At 48.4% G+C, this 24251-nt stretch overlaps 1 protein-coding gene across 2 annotated transcripts in view; it reads right to left on the bottom strand.

Annotated features, from left to right (window-relative positions):
• Positions 1-24251, bottom strand: part of PHF3 (PHD finger protein 3) — a 909072-nt gene that overhangs the window by 624455 nt on the left and 260366 nt on the right. For both annotated transcript variants that reach the window (XM_069606191.1, XM_069606192.1), the window contains one exon: positions 5731-5859. In XM_069606191.1, coding sequence (XP_069462292.1) covers positions 5731-5859 — 129 coding nt within the window. The remainder of the gene's footprint in view (positions 1-5730; positions 5860-24251) is intronic.

The raw sequence follows: 24251 nt of genomic DNA, 5'->3' as shown, positions 1-24251 counted from the left end.
ATACATAAAGAGGCTGCTGGCAAACTTCGTCACTGTTGCAAACAAGTCGATCTGGGGACTGCCTCATTTGTGGAACAGCTTCTCCACTAGGACCTGCTGAAGCTCCCACTGGTGGCACGAGCAAAGTTCCCTGCTCAGGGAGTCGGCGACCGTGTTCTTGACTCCTGCCAGATGAAACGGGATGAGGAACATCCCCCGAGCGACGGCCCAATGCCATAAGTCTTGCACCTATTTGGGGAGCGCTGGGGACCTGGTGCCCCTCTGCTTTCTGATGTAAAACATTGTGGTGGTATTGTCTGTGAAGACCTACACCACCTTGTCCTTGAGGGGTGGCTGGAAGTATTTGAGGGCCCAAAACACTGCCTGTAGCTCCAGCACGTTGATGTGCAACGTCTTCTCCTCCGGCAGCCACAGGCCTCTGGCGTGAAGTCTTCCAGTGTGGTCTCCCCATCCCTCTAGGGAGGGGTCTGTCGTTACCATCTCCGGATGTGGTGGGGTCTCAAAATCCGCACCTCTGGTCAGATGAGAGCACACACCCCACCCTCTTATCGCACGACAGACAGAACCCCTCGTCGAGAGCGATCTTGTCCTGGAAGGTGCCGGCCGCTTGGATCCAACGGGTGTTGAGGATCTCTTGCAGTGGCCGCATTCATAGCCTGCAGAGTCAGATGAGGTAAATGCATGACGACATGCCGAGAAGAGACTTGATGGCTCTCACTGTGGAGATCTTTAGATCGAGCAGCCGCTGCACCTTGCCCAGGATGGCCGCCACTCTCTCCTCCGACAGCGACGCCAGGCACAACACCGTGTTGAGTAGGGATCCCAAGCACAGCGTGTCCTGCGATGGAGTCAAGCAGGACTTTGCTTAATTCACAGAGGACCCCAGATCCGTCAGTAGGCAGACCGTCCTCGCAATGTGGTCGACGGCAATGCTCCTTGACCTGGCCCGGAAGAACCAGTCCAAGTAAGGGTAGACGTGGCTCCCTTGCAGTCGCAGATGGGCCGCCACCAGCGCCAGGCACTTGGCGCCCACTTCAATCCGAAGGGAAGGGCCTTGAATTGGTAATGCCTCCCTTGAACGGCGAAGCACAGAAACTTGCAGTGTCCCTTGTGATTGGGATGCGGAAGTACCCATCCTCCAGGTCCAACGACGACAAAGTCCCCCTCCTCTAGCTGTCCGAGCACGTGCTGAAGCGTGACCATTCAAAACTTCTGGGACTTGATGCATTTGTTCAGCTATCTGAGGTCGAGAATGGGCCTCCAGTCCCCTGTCTTCTTTCTCACGAGGAAGTGCCTTGAGTACACTCAGAGCCCCGGAACCGCTTTGGGGCGAGCTCTATCGCCCCTTTCTTCAGCATGGTCCGAACCTCCAGCAGCAGCTGAGCCACGTGGTTTTCCCGACGGGCCACCCATGTTATTTGGGGACACTTGTTTAAACTCCAGGGTCTGTCCAAGGGCGAGAGCGTCCAGCACCCAATGGTCGGTGGAGATGGACTTCCACACGATGACGAAGTTCGCCAGCCAGCCTTCCACCGGGGTGCTGTGGTGGGGGCTCGATGTCGGGGCAGGTTCATTCCTGCTTCGACGTCGACGGGGTGCCTTGGGGTCCCTGGCGACAAAGACTTCCACCTCCGAAAGCCTTGCATGGCCCCTCTTGGTCTCCTGGTCCGAACAGCGGGAGGGATGGCGGTATAGAGAGCAACTCCCTTGGCAGAACGGGGACACTTGTTTCCCGAGGATCAAAAGGACGGCCGCTGCTGCTCTAGCGTGCCCAGGGCTCGTGCGGTCACCGCCTTGATTGCCTGTAGAGACTCATCTACAGCCTTCCTGAACAGATGGTCTACGTCAAAGGGCATGTCCAAGTCCTGTTGAAAGTTGGTGGCCTTGAGCAAACCACGACGACGAAGGCAAACGCTGTTGCCCATCTGGCGGAACCCCACATCGGCGATGTCCATGGCCACCGTGATGGCGTGGTCCGACGCCACCTCACCTTCTTGCAGAATTTTCAACGCCTCTGATCTCTTGTCGTCGGAGAGGAAGTCGAGGATGGGAGCGACCTTGAACCACAGCTCCCGGTCGTAGCGCGCTACGATAGCGAGGGCGTTAGCAGCCTTGATGGTCGTCGCAGAGTAGATAACCTGTCGTCCCATGGCATCTAACTTCTTCGCCTCGCTGTCCGGAGGGGTGGACGGTGCTGAGGAAGAAGCACCAGAGGATGACTTCTTGGACGCTGCAGAGACCACAGAGTCCGGTGACGGTTGGGCCGCAAGCACTTGGGCGCAGAGTCCGGCACCCTGTACTTCTTCTCAAGACGATCCCTCTTTGCCAGGGCCGTAGAAGGGTACTACATGAGAGACAGGCCTTTGTCTGAAATGTCATCCAAGACTGGGACCAAAAGGATGGTCTTTCTCTTTGCCTTGTGCCGCTGGTACAAGAAGCCCTCCTTCTCCTCTGGAGAGAGCTGGAAAAGCTCTGAAGCTCTGGAGATATCTCGTCCGGCGAGGAGTATCTGGGGGGCAGCGATGGAAGGTCCCCCATCCCACTGTCCGTGCCCGTCTTCATCGCTGTGTCAGGGTCCGTCTCATACCTCTGGGGGTGGTGGGGGGGCGGCATGGGGGCAGCGGGTGCCTCTTCCTCTTCTTGGCCGGTGGTTTCTCTGTCGCCAGAGGGTCGGCCGTCACCGGCGCCGCAGGAGGTGCCGCTGGCGCAATAGGCATCCCCATCTGTATCTCGGAGACCAGAGTATGCAGTGTAGAGAGAATGTCCAACGAGAGGTCTCTAGGAGGCAGCTGAGGCGGAGGTAGAATAGGAAGCTGGGGCACAGGCAGAGAGCTCAGGCCCTCGTTGCCCTGCTGCTCTCGGTCACCTTCCTTGATGATATCATCGTCACCTTTGTCGGGGCCCTCGTCGTAGGGCCTGATCCCGACGTTCTCCTACTCATGGAAGGTCTGAAGATAGACAAGCTCCTCCTCCGAGGAGATATCCTTGCCCTGGAGGGCCTCCGCGCCCCCCCCCCTTCGCGTCCAGAGGCGACGGTCTCAGGGAGATGACCGGCATCTTCTCCTCCAGGGTCTTCTCTATGGGCTGGAAAGAAGTTTTCCCTCCTGGCCAGGAGGGACACACTTGGCCTTTGTGGGTCCGCTTCAACGGTCTTCTAGAGGGACGCCACCACCACCTCAATGGAAGGTGGGGCCTTCGTCTGGTGTACCTGGGCCTTCACAGTCAGGACTGGTCCCTTGTCCTGATTGGCCTTCTCCTTAAAGGGAGGGTCAGAGCCTCGGTCCCCCTTGGCCTTCTCCGGCAGGTTGGTCTTGGGCTTCTCCGTGGCCGTCTCCGGGGCCACCTTGAGTTTGTCCGGATGGGCCGACCTCCTCTTGGACGACGATCACGAGCGCTGACTGGTGAATGAAGTTGCTGGAGATGTCAGACGTGCCCTGGCTGCCGAGGAGCCCACCGCAACGGTGCTCCCGGTGGCAGTGAACTTGCGGTGCTTAGCCTTTTGTTGGGCCCCCGCGGGAGGGGTGCCCTCAAAGGACTTAGAAGCGCGCTCAGCATTCTCGGATCCGGGAGAGGCATGCTCTAGGGACGCACCCAGTGCAGAGGCCTTGGCCTGTAGCCATTCCTTCAGCCATCTACGCCGATCCTTCATCGCGCGAGTCGAGAGCTCACAGCAAAAGGCACAATCTTCCTCCTTGTGCATTGGGCACAGGCAGTAAAGGCATTTGGAATATATAAACATTTTGCAGTCGGTACAAAGCTTGAAAAGAGAGGGGGATTCCTTCTTCTCGTCTGCCATGATCCACATGGTGTAGGCCTTGAAGAATCTTCTGGAAGCCTCCACAAATAAACTCAACGAAATTCACCCTTGAGGGGCGATGAAAAATAAACAAAACTCATCCCTGTTAATCTGAAGGTTGATCGATGAAGCGCAGGGGCTCGATTGACCAAAAAATACAATAAAACTCGAAAAAGCAGAAAAAAGCTCAAGAGCTAAGCACGAGGACTCCCAACACTTGAACGTGCGGTAAAAATCTGAAGATGGCTGCCAGAGGAGGGGCTTAGGTAGAGGGCAGTCATTGGCTGGAGTAAGTATGATCCAGAGCTCAGAGATTGGTTGTTAGGAGAAAGACAGTGCAGAAATGAAAGTGATTTTTCCTTTTACCGAGGATTCCCAGCCTGACGGGGAATATTCATGAGCATGTGGATCCTTGCCAGACCCCATGCTGGAGAACAGTTGTTCACATTAGCAATATCACAGGGAAGCCCATAAACCCCAGCTATAAACCTGCCTTCTCCATCAATCTCAAGTTCTGATGTTGCATTTCAAGTTCTTCTTGAATAAAATACATACAACTCTAGATTTTGATTTGAAACAGCTTGAACATGCCAAATTAAAATGTTTGCTAAAAACATATTCTTTACTCCCTTCTAAAACATGAGCCTCCTTTAATATCACCATGTCAGCCCTACATTTAGGAGGCATTCTAAAACCTTATGATTCCAAGGACTATTAAGCCCATTCGCATTCCATTATAGGCGTCTTAGCAGTATTCTCCTCAAAGAACGTGAGAATGAGCAGTAAGGCCCCAAACATAGCATTATCCCCACTGTAGCCACTGTCCTCCTCAAATAAAGTGGAAGGGCCAAGAAAAATGAAGGTGCAGGAAGCAACCCCGACTTCTCAAACTAAAAAAAGGGGCAGGATTGGGGTGAAACACAAAGGAAAACACAAATCTACTCTTACCGACTCTGAGACATTGTAGAGTTCAAATGCTTTTGTCTGTAGGGGGAATAGTTTATGGATTTATTTCGGAAAACAAATATATAATTTTTCTAAATGCGATACAGTAGAACACAGTAGAAAATAGACATTAGGCATGAAACTCCACACTGCACAGCCATATGTGTATCTAATGAGTTAGCACTGGAAACAAAACACCAGCAGAAATGTAGAAATGCAAATATTCAGAGAACATATTTTTCAACAGTAAGTTACAGTATGTGTGGTTATTTGCAAAATCAAAAGAGTAAAACATCAAGAGAAAAAGTAGTAACCGTGATGTTTATTAAGCATCAGTGATGACTGGTCAATTTAGAGCTTTTGAAACAAAAGAAAAAACCATGTAAGAACATATTTACGCTATAAACAAGCCTTGTAGCATATCTGTATTCAATATATAGTTGCTTTTCCAGAAGCTCATTTGTCTCTTTTCTTCAAAAATAAAATATCTATGGGAGGTTAATTTATGGAGCCGTACACTACTTAAAACTACTCAAGTGGAAATTAATTTCCACTTTGCCTTTAAGAAGTAAATAATACAACTACAAATATGGAAAATATAGTCATCAATAGGAATGTTAAACAGTAACGTGTAGGCATATCAGGTCAGAGCACTGCATAGGATTAAATGACTTGTGTATCCAAACTCAGACAGATAGGGTAAGTATCTGGTTGTAACCAACAAAACAAATTTAGATATGCTTGTAATCATGCCAAATATAAACAGCCATTATGCAGACAGTTTACTACCCGCTGAAAAAGTTGAACATATCGAATAATCACCAAGCCATTTTAAGAGGTCAACCTGTGTCCCTTCCGAAGCAGGTCTGAAACGTTTATATTGAAATTATTAAGATACACATTATGATATCAAAACAATAAGGACTGGGTGTTGCACTTTCATTTATTTTGGCGACTAGACACAGCATTGCATTTTGATATCTTCTCACCTCAGTTTCGATGACTTCAGCTTCTTTCAATGAGGATTCACTTTCTATTTCAATCTCACCTTTGTGAGTGATTTTAGTGATTGGACGTCTTTCAACGTCCCTCTGTTCTTTTTCAATCATTTCAATTGTCTGTGGAATAGGCAAACAGAAAACGTATGGTTTGTAATGATGCTGGGTAACTTTGGGTGCTTCATTCCACTATTACCAATACCTTGTAAGGAATAAGTTACTTACCTATAACACCTGTTTTCCAACATTGGTATTTTTCATGGATTTATATGCTCTTGAAAATTCCCAGTAAAGATGGAAATCCTTGGTAACATTAAAGCAGCTTCCCTTTACATTTCTAAATTGCTTGTCACTTTAGTGCTCAATTGGAGCTATTTTGGGCCATATGGCCCACAGTCAATTAGACAGGTCCCCTTAGCTCCACCTCAGATGGCCATCTTCAAATTTGGCAGCACACGTAATGTGGCAGTAAGAATCAAGAGCCAGAGAGGGGTAGTAGTGAGGGTCACATGTGAATCCATGAAAGATGCCAATAGTGGAGAAGAAGAGTTACAGTTAAGTAACTTATTCCTTCTCCAGCATTGGATATTCCATGGATTCACATGCTCTTGAATAGGATTATACAGCAGTGCATATACACAACCAAAACGGGCAGAGGCACAGCTCAACACAAGTAACCAACTCACCTCTATAACACTCACTGCATGCAAACTGGGTGCAAAGCACTGCCTGGCTGACTCGGGACTCCTCCATGGAATCCCTATGGATGTAGTAGAACCTAGTGAAGGTATTGACAGACCTACAAGTGGATGTTGAGCAGACCACTGTACGAAGGAACCAAAGAAGAGCTTGAAGAGGACGCCTGCTGCAACTCCTGGACCATTGGTTTGCCTGGTGAAGCCCTGCTGCAGTGCTGAAACACCAAGTTCACATCGACAAAGAAGCCCCTGCAAGGACGACTTCTCCCCTTGAGTTGGTGGGACCAATCAACTCCAAAGTAAGCCACCTGGACATCCATCTCGGAGCTGGTTGAATTTCCACAGTTGCTACTGGAAACCGTAGGACCAGGGAGAGGAACATCAGATTGTGTGCGTTGCTTTTAAGCTGGCCTAGAGCTTTTGAAAGATCCTCCGGACTCCCAAGAAGCAGGACTGACCAAGCCTGAGCCCCCTCAGAGTGCGGGACCCCAGAAGTAAGGAAAGTTCACCCCAACAGCCATGAACCGGGTTGTTGCTATTTGCGATAAATGCGAGGAGCTGAAACTCGAAACAGCCACTGCAAGTGAAATTTGCCGGTTGTAAGTTTTGACCGTTCCAGTGCATTGCAGGAGTCCCCTGACGTCCTCCCTCTTGTCTCCATGACTGAGGCCCAGGAACAGATGGAGCCTGAACGGAATCCGTATGTGAGTACAGAAGGATAGAAAGGTGTAAGATGTCTATGTTCCTTCAACTCCAAGAGGGGAGGAAGGGTGGGGGGCATGTGAATCTAAGCAGACAAGCACCAGAAATACAATTACATTAAGTAATGCATGTCTTCTGATGCTTGTGAATCTGCTTAGAATCATATGCTGTGCATAGACTAGCGAGCAGTACCAGGAGATGGAAGTGGGATGTTTGAAGGAACAGCGGCAAAGAGATGTCTTAACACCACCTGACACACCTCAGAATCAGTCTTAGAATGTGTACCAAAGCAGTAATGTTGTGTAAAGGTGTGAACATAACTCCAGGTATTTACCTTACAAATAGCAGCTAGAGGAATATTTGCAATGAAAGCTATAGTATTCTATGCCTGGAGTTGAATGTGCTCTAGGTGTAAAAGGTAAAGCTCTCTTTGACCGAGAGTAAACATTTGGATACTTTTAACGATCCATTTAGAGATTGCCGACCTAGAGACAGGATCCCCTTCTCTACCAGTGGCAATGGAGACAAAGAATTGATCTGTCTTCCAAAGTGGTTTTGTTTAATTGAGGTAATACATCGCTGCTCCCCTAACATCTAGCGTATGGAGTCTTCTTTCAGCTGAATTAGTAGGATTTATTTGAAAAAAAGTTTTTATTGGGTTTGTAACAAGTTTGACATAACACATGATAACAGCACAGTAAAGGTCAGTTGCGTGTACATGTAACAAAATTAAAGCAGTGGGAAAAAGACCGAAACTTATTTATGTTTCCCTTCCCACCTCCCCCACCCCTTTTCCCGCACCCAACAACGAAATAAGGAAATAAGGACCTTCAACATAAAAAACAAGGTATTCAAAGCACGTGTCGTGTCACTTGGCTTAGCTCACATTTCTCATGATCCCACAATGCAGGGAAAAAACAACAGGTTTTACACTTTACTGGGCCGTGAGTCATTGACTGTAGTATTAGACAGTTGGTCTTAAAGAATCCCAATATGCTGTGTAGAATTCTTGAAAAGGTAGACAAATAAGGCGTATATTCGTGCGGGATTCGAGTACTGCTGCTGTTAGGCAATCCATTTAATAAATAGCGTGTGCTTTGGTCAGCCATTCCCTCTTTATGGGAAGGGCTCCAGATTTCCATCTAATAGTTAGACATACTCTTGCAGCAAGTAATAAGTTGCGCGGCATGTGTGCTCAAGAGCATCCGACTCCACCCCAAACAGGATCAGCATTGGTGCGAGTTCTCTGGTTATCCCATCTATGGCCTGGATCCACCTTAGGACCTCTTGAGTACGCCTTCACCTTACTGCATTCCCACCACTGGTGCCAATAGTCACAGATTTCTCCACAGCCTCTCCAACAGTAGGGGGATGTGCGCGGGAACATTTTGGATAGTCTACCTGACTAGCAAGCATGCGTTGTGCATTGTATATTGCACGGAGATGGGTGATTTCCATGCAGCTCTATATATGGCTTTCAATGACCCAGGTTGGTCTGTTAGCCCCAATTCTGCCTCCCATTTGTATTCGGACGATGGGCGCGCCAGGTGACCTCTAGTAATCAACGCTTTGTACAAACAGGCTATTAGGCCCTTTGTCATTTGGGGGACACTGAGGATTTGTTCGAATGGAGTGAGGGGGCGCAGATGGGAGCAACCCCAGCGGGGATCTAAGGGCACTGAGCAGTTAAAGGTAGTGTAGGGGGGAAACGTCAACACCCTGCAAGGCTTCTTTTAAATTCTCTCTGGAGATGCAAGAGCCCTTTTTCCATACCTGTCCCGCCCTTACCAGTCCGGCCTCGTACCAGGGTTGGAACCAGGAGACTTCACTTATCAGGTCACGAAGGGGGGCGAGGGGCAGATACTGCTGAGCGGGCAGGGCCATGTCATGACCCCCTGCATGGCTCGAGAGGGACGCACACATTGTCCATAACACCTTCAAAACTGGATGTTCTCGAATTCTACGTGTCATGGCTGACCGAGGGACCCACAGCCGTTCCCCAGCGTGACAGGCCACCCACTGCTTCTCTGGGTTTTCCCACAGGGGGTCAGGAAGAACTCTGAGAGGGCAGGGAAAGATATAGCAGAATGTCATCAGCAGGCATAGCTAACTAATATTCCTTGCCGCCACGTGCCATTCAGTGTATCGACGGATTGCATCGAATGGCTTGGGCGAACGGTTCAATAACTAGGGCATAAATCAAAGGAGAAAGTAGGCAGCCCTGCCTGGTGCCCCGCGTGAGAGCAAAGGGATCCATAGAGACACCATTGATGGAGACTTTAGCCTGGGCAGTGTGGTATAGTGCTTTAGCTCCCTGAGTGCACCATACTCCCAAACCCGCCCACTTCATCACTGCCCGCAGAAAAGGCCATTCAACGTGGTCGAAGGCCTTCTCAGCATCAACAGGAGGGGGCAATCCTCAGCTTTCTGAGGGCAGGCCATAAGATCTAGGGTTTTCCTAATATTGTCAGATCCCAGTCTATCTCTTACGTAACCGACCTGATCAGTGTGGACCTGTTGGGGGGAGGATGTGGTCCAAGCGGGCAGCCAGGATGCTGGAAAATATTTTAGCATCAACACTGATGAGGGATATCGGCAGTACGACGCACATTCTAGAGGGTCTTTACCTTCTTTGGGAATCACAATAATTATCGACTCTGAACGATTTAGGGGCTTGTCCTGACATCAGAATTGAATTAAAAAAGCTTAGTAAGGAAGTGAGAGAGAGTGCTACTATTTGATCTGTAGAAAGCTGGTGTGTAGCCATCCTGCCCTGGCGCTGAGCCCGCTTTCAGGTTAGAGATGGCTCCTTGGACCTCTAAAGTAGTGACCGAGGCATTTAACATGTCCAGCTGCTCTAGTGTTATGGGAGGACGTGGGAGAGACGCTAGATATTCTTCGATCACAGAGGGAGAGCTATCTCCATCTGCCGATTATAACTTTGTGTAAAATCTTGAGATGCGGTTCACATTTCCTGGGGGTTTGTGAGAGCTGTACCAAGCTGGTCGTTAACCTTATTCACGGCTCTGGGGGCGTGGCGAACCGCCATGTAGAACAGACACACTCTCGGCTGGCGCTGCTAGATGTGACCATAGATACGCTGCAATATATGTTCTTGCGACCGCCTGTAAACCTAACAGGCTGCTGCATCCGTCGGTGAAGCCATTAGTCAACTTCAGCCTGTGTTTGGTGACCAACGGACCGCGTCTTGACCGAGTCTGCTGTTGTACCAACAGCCCTCATATTGCAAGGAAAATGGCGCCTACCGCGAAAGCGGCCGCGACTGCACTGGACCCGCCTGCCTGTGCCATCGGACCAGCGCCCAGCAGACCCCGAGGACCGGAGGCGCAGCAGAGGAGCTGCGGGAGGTACCAGTGTGCGGATTGGTGGAGGGAGACCGCACTGTATGGGCCAAGAAGACTGAAGCGACCTGCGATGCCGGTAGCTCCCAGCGGCCCGGCGACCCCGGCAGAGGTGAGGGACACCTTGGCACTAGTCGGAGAAAGGCCCACGGCGATGCGCACATAGCACGGAATCCGCCAGGAGGCAGCCGCCCGGAACGCAGAGTGTGGGTGAGAGCACATATTCAACCCACAATTGCTTAAGGAGGGCGCCGCCCGCCCCGCAACCCCGGGGGGGGGGTGGGGGGGGGGGGGAGTAGGAGCCCAGGCAAAAGGGGCCCCCACACTAGAGAGGACTGGAGGCCCCCTCAGTATTCTGGTGAGGGCAGCATCCCATAACAACGGGAAGGACTACGCCTTGGCAGGACAGCCGACTGCGCCTAAGAACCCAGCTACCCAGCACACGCTAAGGGAAACATGAACTTTCTGAACAAGTGGAGCCTAGCGGCCTAGGCGGCCACGTTTGAAGGTGCTACACAACAACAAAGCACTCTTGTTTGATACACTGACTGTGGCCAGGGACTGGATGGATAGGGAACAGATTCCGGATCTCGACAAAACCGAGCGAAAGCCGCGCTGAACCTCACCCAGAGCGACCACTCAAAAGGCTAACATCCGGCGCGGCACACACAAACAGGCAACACTATCACTCGTGTGCAGCAAGATTGATGATCGTCAGGAGCCGAGCCGGGATGGGACTGCTCCTGACGAGTGAACATCCGCAGCGGAACTCTTCCGCCCCCAGTAGTTCTCATTTTTGGGTTTGTTAAACCCGCCCTTAGGGCACCACAAGATCACTCCTTGATCAAATGGAGCGGAAACGGGACAGTCATAGTGGGGGAAACCCCACTGGACAGTTTTGGTTACAGGGGACTATAAAGTTGAAGGAGGGAGGGCACATGGGAGTTGGGGTTAAAGTTGGGGAATTTTTTGGGTACAGACAGGACCACTTAGAATGTCGAAAATCGCCAAAGCCAGAAGAGATGCCCCTGGAGGCGTCACCCTTGCGTTCACTTGGACACTCAAAACACATGGCTGACAAGATCAGAATTATTTCATGGAACGTCGGGGGAATGAACAGCTTTGCCAAACGCCGCTGCATCCACATTCTAGTCAAAAAGAACAAGGTCGGAATCGCTTTGCTACAAGAGACATCTGGATGCGCGTAAGCTAGAAACACTAGCCAAGTCCTGGAGAGGGACCCTGATAGGCTCCACTTATTCCACTTCAAAAACCTTACACACGGCTCTGACTGCCCTTTGCATTCGCAAACGGTTAGCAAGCATTTTATGGGCCTGATCCCCTTTCTCGAAAACTTCTGCTTGAGATATTTCAGTTGGGCGAGTGCCTTACCATTCCATAGGTCTCTTAATTCCTCCCTAAGACCCTTATCTGGTCTACAATGTCCTCACTCTGGGCTGGACGTCTACGAAGATCCCTTTCCCAATGGGAAGTTTCAGAACTGAGCTCTTCCTCCCACCGCTGCCTGAACCTTTTTCTGGATGCCCCCTCGGCTATCAGGATACCCCTTACTGTGGCCTTCCCGGCCTCCCAGACCGTGTTCAGGGACATCCCATCCACGTTGTTTGTTTCCAAGTAGTCTGTGATGGAGTGATGGCGTCAGAGACAGTCTCCCTGAACACAGGATCCCTACACAGAAAATCATTGCAAACCCACCGTCTATCCAACCTAGGAGAGGGACCCAAATCTAGATCAAGTGTACATAACTCATGATCAGTCCAGGCTACAACTTCTATGGATGCTCCCAGGATTTCGTTTGAACTTTCCACCCCCAGCAAGAGATAATCTATTCTTGAAAAAGTTTGATGGGGGAGGGGAGAGGGGGAGAGAAAAAAGCAAAAGCCCCATCTCCCGGATGGGTCGAGCGCCACGTGTCTATTAAGTGGTGCTCTCTCAGTTGGCCGAGGAAGCTATTCCCTTGTATGCCGCTCGGTGGGTGGGAGCTCTGCTGTAACAGGCTCCAGTCCAACTACTCCCACTCTGCTGCTACTACGCTGAAGTCCCCCCCACAAATTCGAGTACCCCCTCCAATCTCCCAAAAATTCAAATAAGGGTTCAAGAAGCACGGTTGGCTCCGATTTGGGCCATAAACCGAACAGAGAGTGATCTCGCAGGTCCTCAGTTTCCACTTTAGTACCACATATCTACCTTGGGCATCTCTATGCATCTGCTCTATTTGGAGCCCCAAAGATTTCCTGCACAGGATACCAACCCTTCCTCTTTTCCAGAGACCGGAGGCCCATACGGTTTCTCCAATTTCTCTTATTACGCTCCCCACCCTGGGTGTATTTCGTCTCTTGTACAAACAGCACATCCAATTTGGATTGTCAAAATTGTTGTGCCAACAATGACCTTTTCTGGGGCGAATTAAGACCCTTCCCATTTAGGGATCCAAAGACTATACTATCAAGCCCTGCCATGCTGGTAGCTGAACATCCTACGTGAAACCCCCGTAACATGCATTGTGTGTGGAGGACTAATACCTGCATGTTTGGTGATCCGCATTTCCTGCCTTGCAAGAACAAATGGTGAACAAGATATAGTGTTGTGAACTCGATAGGCCCTTATGTCAGGTTGAGTGTACCCTTCTCCCCACCTCCCCCCCCCCCCAACAGGAAATGCCAAAGATGGCATATTCCTGAAAAGATGAGACGCCCTAAACTAAGAAGGGCCACTCTGGTGAGGCACCTCTCCAGGCATGTACAGAGTAAGAGAACATGCAGTGAGATCTACATGCAGCAACATAGGCGAGTCTAATGCATCCCTCATACATCTAAATGGACAGACCATTTCATTCAACATGAAAACCTGAGTAAGTGACTTGAAGAAGGCACTGTCATGATGCCTACCTCCAAGGAGCCAGGTCCGACCCAACAACGCCAGAGGCAGGCATCATTTCCCCCAGGGGAGTGCCAGCGGGCCCAAGCTGGGGCCCTTGGACACAGTCCTGGCGCCTTAGGCGCCAGGCTCATGTTGGACCTCTGTCCTGGCGCCTTATGCGCCAGGCTCATAAAGCTAGACATGTGTTCAAGTGTTTTAATGTGCACTTACCTGATGCAGACCATGCTGCCACATCCAGGCCCTCTTGAGGCCCGAATAGGAACTACTTTACCTGTGGGACTACTTTCCACCCGGGTGTGGTCGGGGAAGGATACATACCTGATCGGTGGAAGGATACACACTTGGAACTTCTTCCAAAGATATTTAAACCACACCCGATCAGCAACTCACGCTTCGCGTTGATCTGCTCCTCGCAGCTGGACGCTCACCGTGTCAGCTCCTGCATCTGGACTTCAGCCACGCCTGTCAGCATCCTGGGTCACCTGCAAAGGGAGACAAGAGACCTACCAGCTAATCTGCACCACGGAGACATCACCGACGATCCTGAAAGGGAAGACATTATTTTTAAAAGCATTTCGTTACGATCGCTGCAGCGCTGCATTTCACTCACCTTTCCTGGGTTCCTCGTTCTTCAGCAGCGATCATCCGGATACACAGCCACTTCCCAGAGCCTAGAGAGAAAGACAAGAATTAGAGGTGAGAGAAGGAAGGGAATAGGAAAAGCCCAGTTTCCTTCTAAGACTTACCTGTTGGGTCATTCCCATTTCATTTCGGGTCTTGCTGCTTCCAAGCAGGACCCCGGCCCCTATGGGGAAAAAAGACAAAGACATTAGATGAGCGAATGCAAAAACATCACCTGAGCGCTCATCTAGGACTTACCAGATCTTTACTGGAACTGCACGTTTCACTTCGGGTCGGCGCCATATTTCTGGCATTCCGAACCCCGGCCCCTATGGGGAAAAGACATCAACATCACCGCTTTGTTGCAAGAAGTCTCCAAAGGAATCTTCATTCATCACCTGAAAAAAGACAATGAACATTATTATTTAAAGCTTGAACTTTTGAACTTGCAACAGAACTTTTATAGCGCCTTACCAGTATAATCAAGCTTACCTGAAATCCCATCCAACCTCAATCCAGTGAAGTAACTGGGTTCAACGCGCCCCTGCGTCAGAAGCAGGATGGAGACCTCGTCCTTTCAGACCCTAAGGTGAGACTTCACGGGGAATCGTGGAAGGGTATCGTGGAGGGTTGGAAGAAAGTGGGAGGCTTGAGCATAACTCAGTCAGTAGGTAATACTCCCTTTTCACGCACAGGGGAATATCCCTGCGAGCCGGAGAAGCCAGAGTAGAGGGCCCTTCCTGTCCATCTTCAGAGTCCTGCGCTTCACCATTGAAGAAGCATCAGCACTCGAAGCCAGACCTGCGCCTCCGTGGGAATCAGGTGAGCGTTACAGGCACAGAGCAATTACAGGATATGAGGGCGTGATTCCTTGCATCATGGGGTATTAAGACATTTATATTTCCACTTCGTTTGTGCATGACTCCTTCTCGGGAGCTTTGGCACTGGTTCTTATTGCGGTCCTGTGGGCTTTCTGCGGGTGTTGGTCTCTAAGCCTGCAGCTGGACCTCGGAGGTGTAGCAAGGCTCTCTCTGCTTCTACTAAGGTCAGTCTATAGTCCTCGCCTCCAATGAGAAGGAGAACGGGTGACCCCATCGGTAGAAAACTCCCCGTTCCTGCAGCCAAACCATAAGGGAGCGGCACCCTCTCATTTTAGCCAATGTTACTGCTGAGAGGTCTTGGTAGAGCTTCACACTTGAGCCTTTGAATTCTATTGTATCCTTTCCCCTCACCTTCAAAAGAATGTCCTGTCGCTGTGCGTAGTAGTGGCACTTCACAAGAACTGATCGGGGACACCAGTCCTGTGCACTCTGTCAAATTCTAAGCTGGGGGGGGAGGGAGGAGGAGGGGTGGGGGTTAGTCTGCTTCACTGAATAGGGACATAATCAGGGCTTTGACCTTGCTTTCCAGGCCCGATGTGGTCTCACCCTGCTCTTCGACAAGGCCCAGGATGCACATATTTGACCTTCGCTCTCGATTTTCGAGGTCGTCTAGCTTTAGCTCAATGTCCCGTTCCTTCTGCTCCAGGTCTTGAGTCGTGCCTCATACTGCATTGTTGCAATGTCCCCAGATTGCTGGTTACTTTCCCTGGCTTCGAGCCAGTCTTCCACCTTTGCCATCTTAGTCTGCAAGTCAGAGACGGTCTCTGTGAGGCTGGACTTGATCGACCTAATCTCACCGAGTAGAAGCCGTATATCTGACTTAGTGGCACTGCTGAGGTCATTGTTGGGAATCTCAGAAGAGCTCTGAACTTCGTCTGGTTCCATGGCGGTGCGCCCTCGGCTGAACGTCTGCAGAGTTGCTAGGGTGCGCATGTCCAGCTTTATCCCTTGGGGGGTTGGTGACTTGCTGACACTATTCGGATACAACAAATGCAATGAACAAATGTGCCTCTGTTGGATGTCACTTGGACCTTTTTTTGGAGGAATGTGTTTCCACCTTCTTCGCATCAGGTTTATTTTGGGAGCGATATCACTCGCGCCTTGCCTCGCTCTGCAGAAGTGTGGTCAATTGGCGTTGTCGCAGCCACCCCTCTTCTAAGCATGTTAGGTGGTCGCCTCTCCAACCCCACTAGCTCAAGGGTGATCTCAAGTAGGTCAGGCGCGTTGACTTGGATCAGGCACCCCCTTGCAATGGAAGCTCCATGTCATCGTCAAGGAAAGTGGGTTTTAGCACTCCGACAACAGGCAGTTTAATCAGTGGAGCAAGCAGAGCGGGGGCCTGTGCGTCTCTCTCCGGCGCTTTGAGATCGCTGGCGCCAGGGGGACCTATGAATTTCCTACAACACCGGTATTCAGAGGAGAAATCTAATAAAAGTAGTAACTCCTGGCCGGCGTTTGTCCCCCTAATTGCTGCCAGCTTACCGACTCCAGGGCAGTCTAAGCTCATTCAATGTATAGGACCGGTAGTCAGTGGTAGCAGACAGCAGACTCAAGTTTCTGGTAGGTAGGCTGTAGGGCGTATCAATATCATTGCCTCAATTCCCTCCTGCAGTGAGTGGAGACAAAAGATCTCCAGGGACGGTACTCCTATATTTGTGCTTACAGCTCTATGGATCTTGCTTTGCGCCTCAGGTCGCGTATTTGGCTGGTTACACTAGTGGTCAAGTTCGGTTGCAAATCGGGACAAAAAGACGCTCCGGCGACTTAGACGCTCCAGTGCTGGGAGGACTTTGAATATCGTGGTTAATGCCAAAGCGGAGTGTCCGTATGGTAACAATCAAAGTCTGAGGCCCAGGGGCCTCCACTACATCAGGTGTGACTTCTCAGGAGAGGCATGCACACAATGCTGTGTGCGCGTTGCAGTCACTTCATGGCGGGGACTCCGTGCAAGAGGCCGTCCTCGGATGCCCCTGGACCTTTTACCAGCCCTGTAATATTATCATGCAGAGAGAGGAAGGGGGGGGGGGCACACTTCCTGGGTCGCCGCTCACTTGGTTTCAAGCACAGGTGTCCGGTGCCACTCCCGCCGCCAGAGTCCACCCCGTGTGTGTGGCCTCAACTGTAAAGGACTAGACGCGCAGGGGGATGGGGGAGGGGCGGCCCGCCGCGTGCAACCATGATCGCCCTATCACCTTACCGGGTGTATTGCTGGGCTCTCACCGTTACCACCCAATGTGGGACTGCAGTACAAGGTGCTCACCGCTGCCTGCCCAGGCTGAGACAAGTTGTTCCCTCACCAGCCGGGAACTCTCTGCCTTGCCGCCATATTGAGACTTCTTTCATCAGGCTGGAGGCACATCCTTGTCGTGTAGTATTCACACAGGAATCCTTTACGATTCTTCACAAAACTTCAGCTGCAGATGCACAAGTCACTCATAGTGCCAAACGTTGCTTCTCAGGGACATGCATCTCATTTTTCTGCATTATTTCTCGGCATGTCTTCCATCACGTCTGTGCCCCCTGGTGGTCCCCCCATTAGCAGGATTTTTTTAAGAAAGATGAAGTTCTATGGACTGGTTGATATGGAACTTGGAGATGAATTTAGGTGCAAAGCGTGGATGTGCAAATCACTTTCTCCTTATGAATGGTAACAAATGGGCTTGAATTGAGAGCGCCTGCAGTTCACTTACCCTTCTAATCGAAGTAATGGCCAACAGAAAATCAGTCTTATAGGTGAGAGCCTCAAGACTAACTTTGTGCATTGGTTCAAAAGGAGGACCCATAAGGTAAAATGACATTCAAGTCCCATCCGGAAGTTGGATTAGAAATAGGTGGGTGAAGTATTTTCACCCCTTCCATGAAAGCCTTGATTATAGGGACCTTCCACCAGAAAACCTTGCTCTGAGAGGAGGTGTAAACAGAAAGGGCAGCAAGGTGGTTAAAAACGAGTCCTGAGTTTAAGAGGTGAGTTATGCAAAGGACTGTGTGTGGGGGAACAATCATTTGGGTTGATGCTACGAGTACCACACCAAATGACAAAATGTCTCCATTTGCTGGAATAACAGTGCCTGGTATTTTGTTTAGGAGCCTCCTTAAGACTGTCCATACATCTTTGAGGCAGTTGGAGATGCCCTATGACTTCAGGAGCCAAGCTGCTAAATTGAGAGTTTGAGAGCATGGGTTGTCCCCTGATCCTGGGACAACATGTTGTAGGTGCACGGTAGTTTCACTAGAGGGCAAAGCGACATTCTCATGAGATGCAAGAACCACGGTTGACAAACCTACATTGGTGCTATCAGGATTAGTGTAACTTGTTCATGGCGCATCTTGTGACTTATCCTGTTGAGGAGAGGAGTGGGGGCGGGGGCGTACATTTCCCTGACCATTTGATCCAGAGACCGATCCCCTTGGACATCTTTTGGGGATACCTGGATACGTAGTCTGGGCATTGTGCATTCTTCAGTGTTGCAAAGAGGTCTATGTCTGGATGCCCCCATTCTGCAAGGACGTTGTGCAAAATATGTTCATGTAAAATCCACTTGTTATATGGGTAGCTGAACGTCTCTGCCAAGCACATCTGCAAGAAGATTGTGTTGTTCTGCAACGTGTTGTGACAGAAGGAACATGTGTTTGAGTGCCCACTTCCAAATGCGTTGTGCCAGCTTGAAAGTTCCTCCATGCTTGTTCTTGTAAAACATGGTTACATGTCTTTATACCAAGATATAATATACCAAATCACTTATATATTGAAACATATTCCTTGAAAACCGTAATATTGAATTAAAAAAAAAACAGTTCTTGTACATTTTATTTTTGGGGGAGGTTACCCTCCCAAACTCCGTTTCGGACAAATAAAAAGCCATCCCGACGTTTCCCAAAATAAATCAACCCTTTACCCACTATAAATATATTCGATATATGGGTTTACAAGGTGTTTGTTTAGATATAGAAGTGATTCGGTATATCATTTTTGATATAAAGACTATCCCGAAAATCATGGCCGTGGCGATGTCTGTTAGGACTAAAATGGACTTCCGTTGCAGTTGATGAAAAACGTTCAGGGCTTTGAACAATGCTAGTAGCTCCGACAGGTTGATGTGCTTGCCTGTTACCGATTGTGACCATGTGCTGCGCGCCGTCTGGTGGAGAAGGTGAGCTCCCCACCCTGACATGATGTGTCTGCGGTAAAAATAGCCTCTACTGCAGGGGTGGTGAATGATTTCCCTTTGAAAAGGTTTTCCTTTGTCCACCACTGGAGTGCTAGAATGAGGGCTTTCGAAACAGCGCCTAGATCGTCCCACTGACTCCTTGCTTAACACCATTGGCTGAAGAGCCACTCTTGCATAGGACGCAGATGGCCATTTGGTACCAGAAAAATGCAGGAAGCCAACATTCCTAATAGCCACATGGCTCTCTGTATAGTTATCTGATGACCGGCTACATATTGAGGGATCAACATGTTTTGGTCCCTCTCATTGGAGGGGAAGACAAGGGAGTCTTCTGTTTGAATTAGGGCTTCCAGAAATTGTCTTCCTTGGCTGGGAACAATGCTTGACTTCTTTACGTCGATATAGTACCCCAGTTGAAAGATTAGGTCTACAGTCTTTTGGGTGTTCTCTAGACACGTATGAAGTATGTCTTTTGTTATGAGCCAGCATCTAAATAAGTGTACAGCGGAACGGACTGTCTGCGTAAGCGAGCTGCTGCCACTGCCAGAACCTTGGTAAAAACCCTTGGGGCTGAGACAATGCCGATGGGGAGTACTTTGAATTGATAGTGAGTGTACTCCCTCTTGAACCTTGTATTTTCTGTGTGCTGGCAAGTGTGAAAAATCCTGTGGATCCCTTACTGAAACCCTACCTAAAGTCTCCTCCCAGGTAGACAGTGGAAGGCAGACGCTTCCTGATCCCAACCCTGGGGGTGGTATACTGTGGGAGGATCACCTGGGTGGAGACAGGGCCCATGGTAGTGAGGAGACTCGTTGGGATGAGACAGTATTTTTCCATTGACAGGGAGACTCTTACTCGCTGTACCACAAGAGGTTATGGCTTATTGTCTTTTTAATATCTCTCAACCACATATTTAATCTAAGGTGGTACACCCCAAGGTTGTAACAACAAAGCTTATTATGCCAAAAAGAAGACCTCTTTTTGGTTCCTAAAATCAAATGCCCTCCTCAATACCAGGGGTACACTACAAAGGATGGCGGAAATGTCTTCTCCAATCCATCTTCCTCTAGCAAAGTTAATATATAGCACCTCTTAAAATTGCTAAGGGAAATAAATCACCCTTAAAAGTAATGAAGAAGTAGAAAAAACTAACTTTGAAACAAACTACATGTCCCACAATCCTATAGGGACTCAGATGAGGACGAGGGCTGGAGAGGCATGTAGAAGTAGTCAGGCAATTAGACCTCACAGCCATTGCAGGAGTTAGGCAATTGAAAATAATGGCCCACACCTGAAGCCAATTGCCAAACCTGAGAGGCATAAAAGGCTGAGGCACAGGAGAAGGAAGGAGCAGGAGTTGGAAGGCTGGTGGTGGTGTAGAATAAGAAGACGAGGTCAGCAATTCATGATTAAGTGTGATCACAGAAGTAACGCCAGAACGTGGAGACTGAAGATTTTGCATGAAAGTTCAGAGAGGGTCCTGTGTTTTCAAAACTGCCATTGCCGTGGCTGCACTGAGGAAGACGTCCTGAGAGTGGAGTTTTCCCCATGTGCGCCAAGGTGCTGTGATTACAGAAGCCCGAGGCCCGTAGCAGAAGACAATCCGAGGGACTGAGAATTGAAGGAGACTCCCAAATGGTGTGGCTGGAGACAACAGTGCTGCAGAAGGATGTCGGTCCCAAGTATGCCCAAAGCAGTAGTACAAGTCGGAGAAGTCGGGAAAGTGAAGCAGCCCGCAACTGCAGTGTTCATGGAAACGGTGAGTGAAGCCCGGAGTTAAGGTTCACAGGGTAAACCTTGTCTGTAACTGTAACCTGCTCTAAAGTAATACATGTATATTTAAAAGTAATTATAAAACAGTTTGTCGCATTGAATCCATTACTAACAATGGAAATGTAGCAAGCACACTAATAGTGAAATCTGTAGTGTTCACATAGACATTTAAAGAACATTACACCCATTGTTGAAAAATGTACTGTTGCCGGAGTGGTCGTGTGTCCCTAATTGAAAAGGGAACGTCTGCGAAAACCATTCCAAAAAACTAATGCTGACTTTCACAAGAGTTCCAGGTGAATACAGAATCAAAGGAAGTTCACGTGTGGCCAAAGGGAGTCTGAAATCATCTCTGTGATATTATGCGGGAATACAATCATTTGCAATCCTTTAAGGTTAAAGATCTATCTTAACGAGTGGTTGTGTGTGCCTAAATTGATTTCCCGTTTCAAAACTGAACCTTGTAGTAGTTTGAACAATCATTTTATAATTCCAGAAGGAGTTGTACTGACGAGAACAAGCATCAGCCAAGCCAAGAGGCAACCCCTTTCCATACTGAAACAAGTCCTATTTAGATCCATCCACCTGATCTGTGAGGTTGTTAAAGGTCCAGTGTCCTCTGATACAAGTATGGCATTGTTACCTGAAGCTGGAAGAGTGGCAATACAGATTCGGGGTTATTACTGGAGCCAAGAAGGTGTGAACAAAGCTAGGGAAGGGAGCCGGGTGCTTGTTAAGAAGGAGAACATAACCTGTAATGTTGAAGACCACTAAAGTTGAAAGAAAGCAATTCTTGGGGTAGAGGTAATTTATACTTGTGGCAGTAAGGCAGACAGAAGAGGCAAAGAGGCTTCCCTTTTCCTGTTGCATAGGAAAGAAGAGTGTCTTGTCTACCTGTAGACGTCGAAGTTTCTTGTCGTTATATGCCTAAGTATAAAATTGAAGCCGAAGTACCTGAACTGTGGTGGTGTAAAAAAATTCAGTGGATATCACATTGAACTTGATTGGAGTAGTGGCATACTGTGGAACAAAGGAGACTGTTCTCACAGTAACAGTAGTAGAAGGGTGGTGGTTAAGAGGAAAGCAACACCCCGAACAGAAGCATCCTGACAATTATACCAAATATACTGTAAAGGTCCTAAACAATTGTAAAGTAGTAGAAGAAGTTGCTTTGGAAGAGTTTTCTTTCCTTTTGAACATTTTGGAGAATGGATAAGAACTGGTTCACGACCTTTCTTTTTATGTTTGAATACTTTGAAGCAGACTTTGAAACCCTGGGGAAGGGATTTTCCCAGGACAGGGGAAGGTCATCTAAATATTGTTCAAGTATTGTTTAGAACCTCATGTTATTTTATTTTATTTATTTGTATATAGTTATACAATAACTTTTACAAAATGTAATTTCAAATCAATTATTCAACTATATACAATTCATACACAATAAAATATAAGTGTTAAAAATGAGCATTTCACAATTACAGTCTACAATGTGCGACAACAGTTACTAATTAACAATTTCAACAGTGCTTTCAATTGGTACATATAGTTTATGCTCGTTTACAGGGGATTACCACTAAGCAAAGTGCTAATCCAAGTTTATCAGGTGCCACTTATCAGACATCTTTCCATTAAAATAATAAAGATTATTAAAATGCATCTAAAATCTAAACATTTGATATAGCAAAATATGGGTGGAAGTCTTCCACTATGTTATTATATATTATTATTTTCCCCTGGACACGACTTATCTGATGGTAGCCGCTCTCGAATTATATACCACAGGCGGTAGAGTGCAATATGTGAACTTTCAGTTTCTGTGTTTAGGTAATAAGGCCAAAAGGCTTCATCCTTAATAGAATCATAACACGATACCATGTATACTATTATATTCATGTAATCAGTACACATAGTCGGACCTCACAATGGCTTCTAATCGTGGCCAGGTGAGTAGAATTGTTAACCCAGTCCTATTGTTTAACTTAATGCTTGAAAATAAGTTTCAAGCATAAAAAGCTGGTCCCTCGTGAAAAATCAGGGTACCAGCTGATAGCCTCATACATTTTACGAACCAAGTCGTCATACTGACATTTCCCACCAAATTCGGCGCTGAACTAGACCACAGCAAAGAAAGTAGTTCACATTTAGGGAGTATGAATTTTAATATGAAAAGTACCCCTTCTAATGAGCAGCTTGCGCCGGAGAGACACAAACCCCAACTCCAATCTTATATATTCCATAGGAGTGGATATGTGCAATGTCAAAATGGATTTCCAGAATGCTCCTTCTATTGATCCCAGCCATTGTAGATCTCTTGTGGCCAAGGCCTCTAGCCCATAAAGGACCATAGGGCAGAAGCATTGCTTATAGAGGGGGAAGAATTCCCTTCATAGGAAATCCTGCAGTGTTTCCAGTGAAATTACAAATTAAGTGGGTAGTATGTTTCGCCTTAACTTTCTTCATGGTCACTAGCTCAAAGGAGCTTTTGACCATTCTTAAAGAACTTGAATCTCCATGTACCCCGCCTGACTCCAGCATAAAAGATGCCTGTTGGTTTACCAGCATCGAAAATGCCCTCCTCAATAAAATCACACTATTGCAATCAAAAGTAGAAGCTAAAAAATCTAGCCCAGAATACACCGCCAAAACTGGTAACACAGACCCTAATCAGACTGATCCAAGCTCACTACATGCCTCACCTACTAATTTAGTCAAAGCATTCAAATTCTCTCGTCCCTGTCCCAGAGGTCGAGTCTATCATCAGAAGTCTTAAACCATCTAGGTGCCAAGAAGACATATGCTCAGCCTCCATCATAAAAGAGGGAGCGAAGGAATTTGCCCATTTTATCACCCTACTTTATAAATGCGTCCTTTGCCTCCTGCACTGTCCCTAAAAATCTTAAAGACGCATGGGTCATGCCCCTCATCAAAACACCCATCTTGATCCCAATATCCCTACCAATTTCAGGCCAATCACCACCGTGCCTTTTCTCCAAAAAATCTTGGACAAGGCTGCTTATATCCAGATCCAAAATCATCTTGAGACAAACATCCTCCTAGGCCTCAGACAATCAGGTTTCAAGCCAAAGCATGGGACAGAAACAGCCCTCTTGGACCTGAAAATCCAAATGGCTGAGGCCAGAGACCATGGAAAACCTGCTCTACTCTTATTGTTGGACTTATCGGCAGCGTTTGATTTAGTCGACCATAACACCCTGACCAACCACCTCACTTCAGCTGCCTCACTCTCCAGCAAAGCTGCAGCCTGGGTCAACTCATTTCTGGCAGACAGATCTATGATGGTCTTCTCGTCCATCACTTCAGCCATCCCCCCTCCTATCAAATCACACGAGTCCCGCAGGGTTTCTGTGTATTCCCCCACTCTATAAAATATATTCACTGAGCTCC

This window comes from Ambystoma mexicanum, chromosome 4p, assembly GCF_040938575.1.
Source record: "Ambystoma mexicanum isolate Mex_15411 chromosome 4p, UKY_AmexF1_1, whole genome shotgun sequence".
Classification (NCBI taxonomy): Eukaryota; Metazoa; Chordata; class Amphibia; order Caudata; family Ambystomatidae; genus Ambystoma; species Ambystoma mexicanum.
This window is presented reverse-complemented; position numbering and strand designations above follow the sequence as displayed.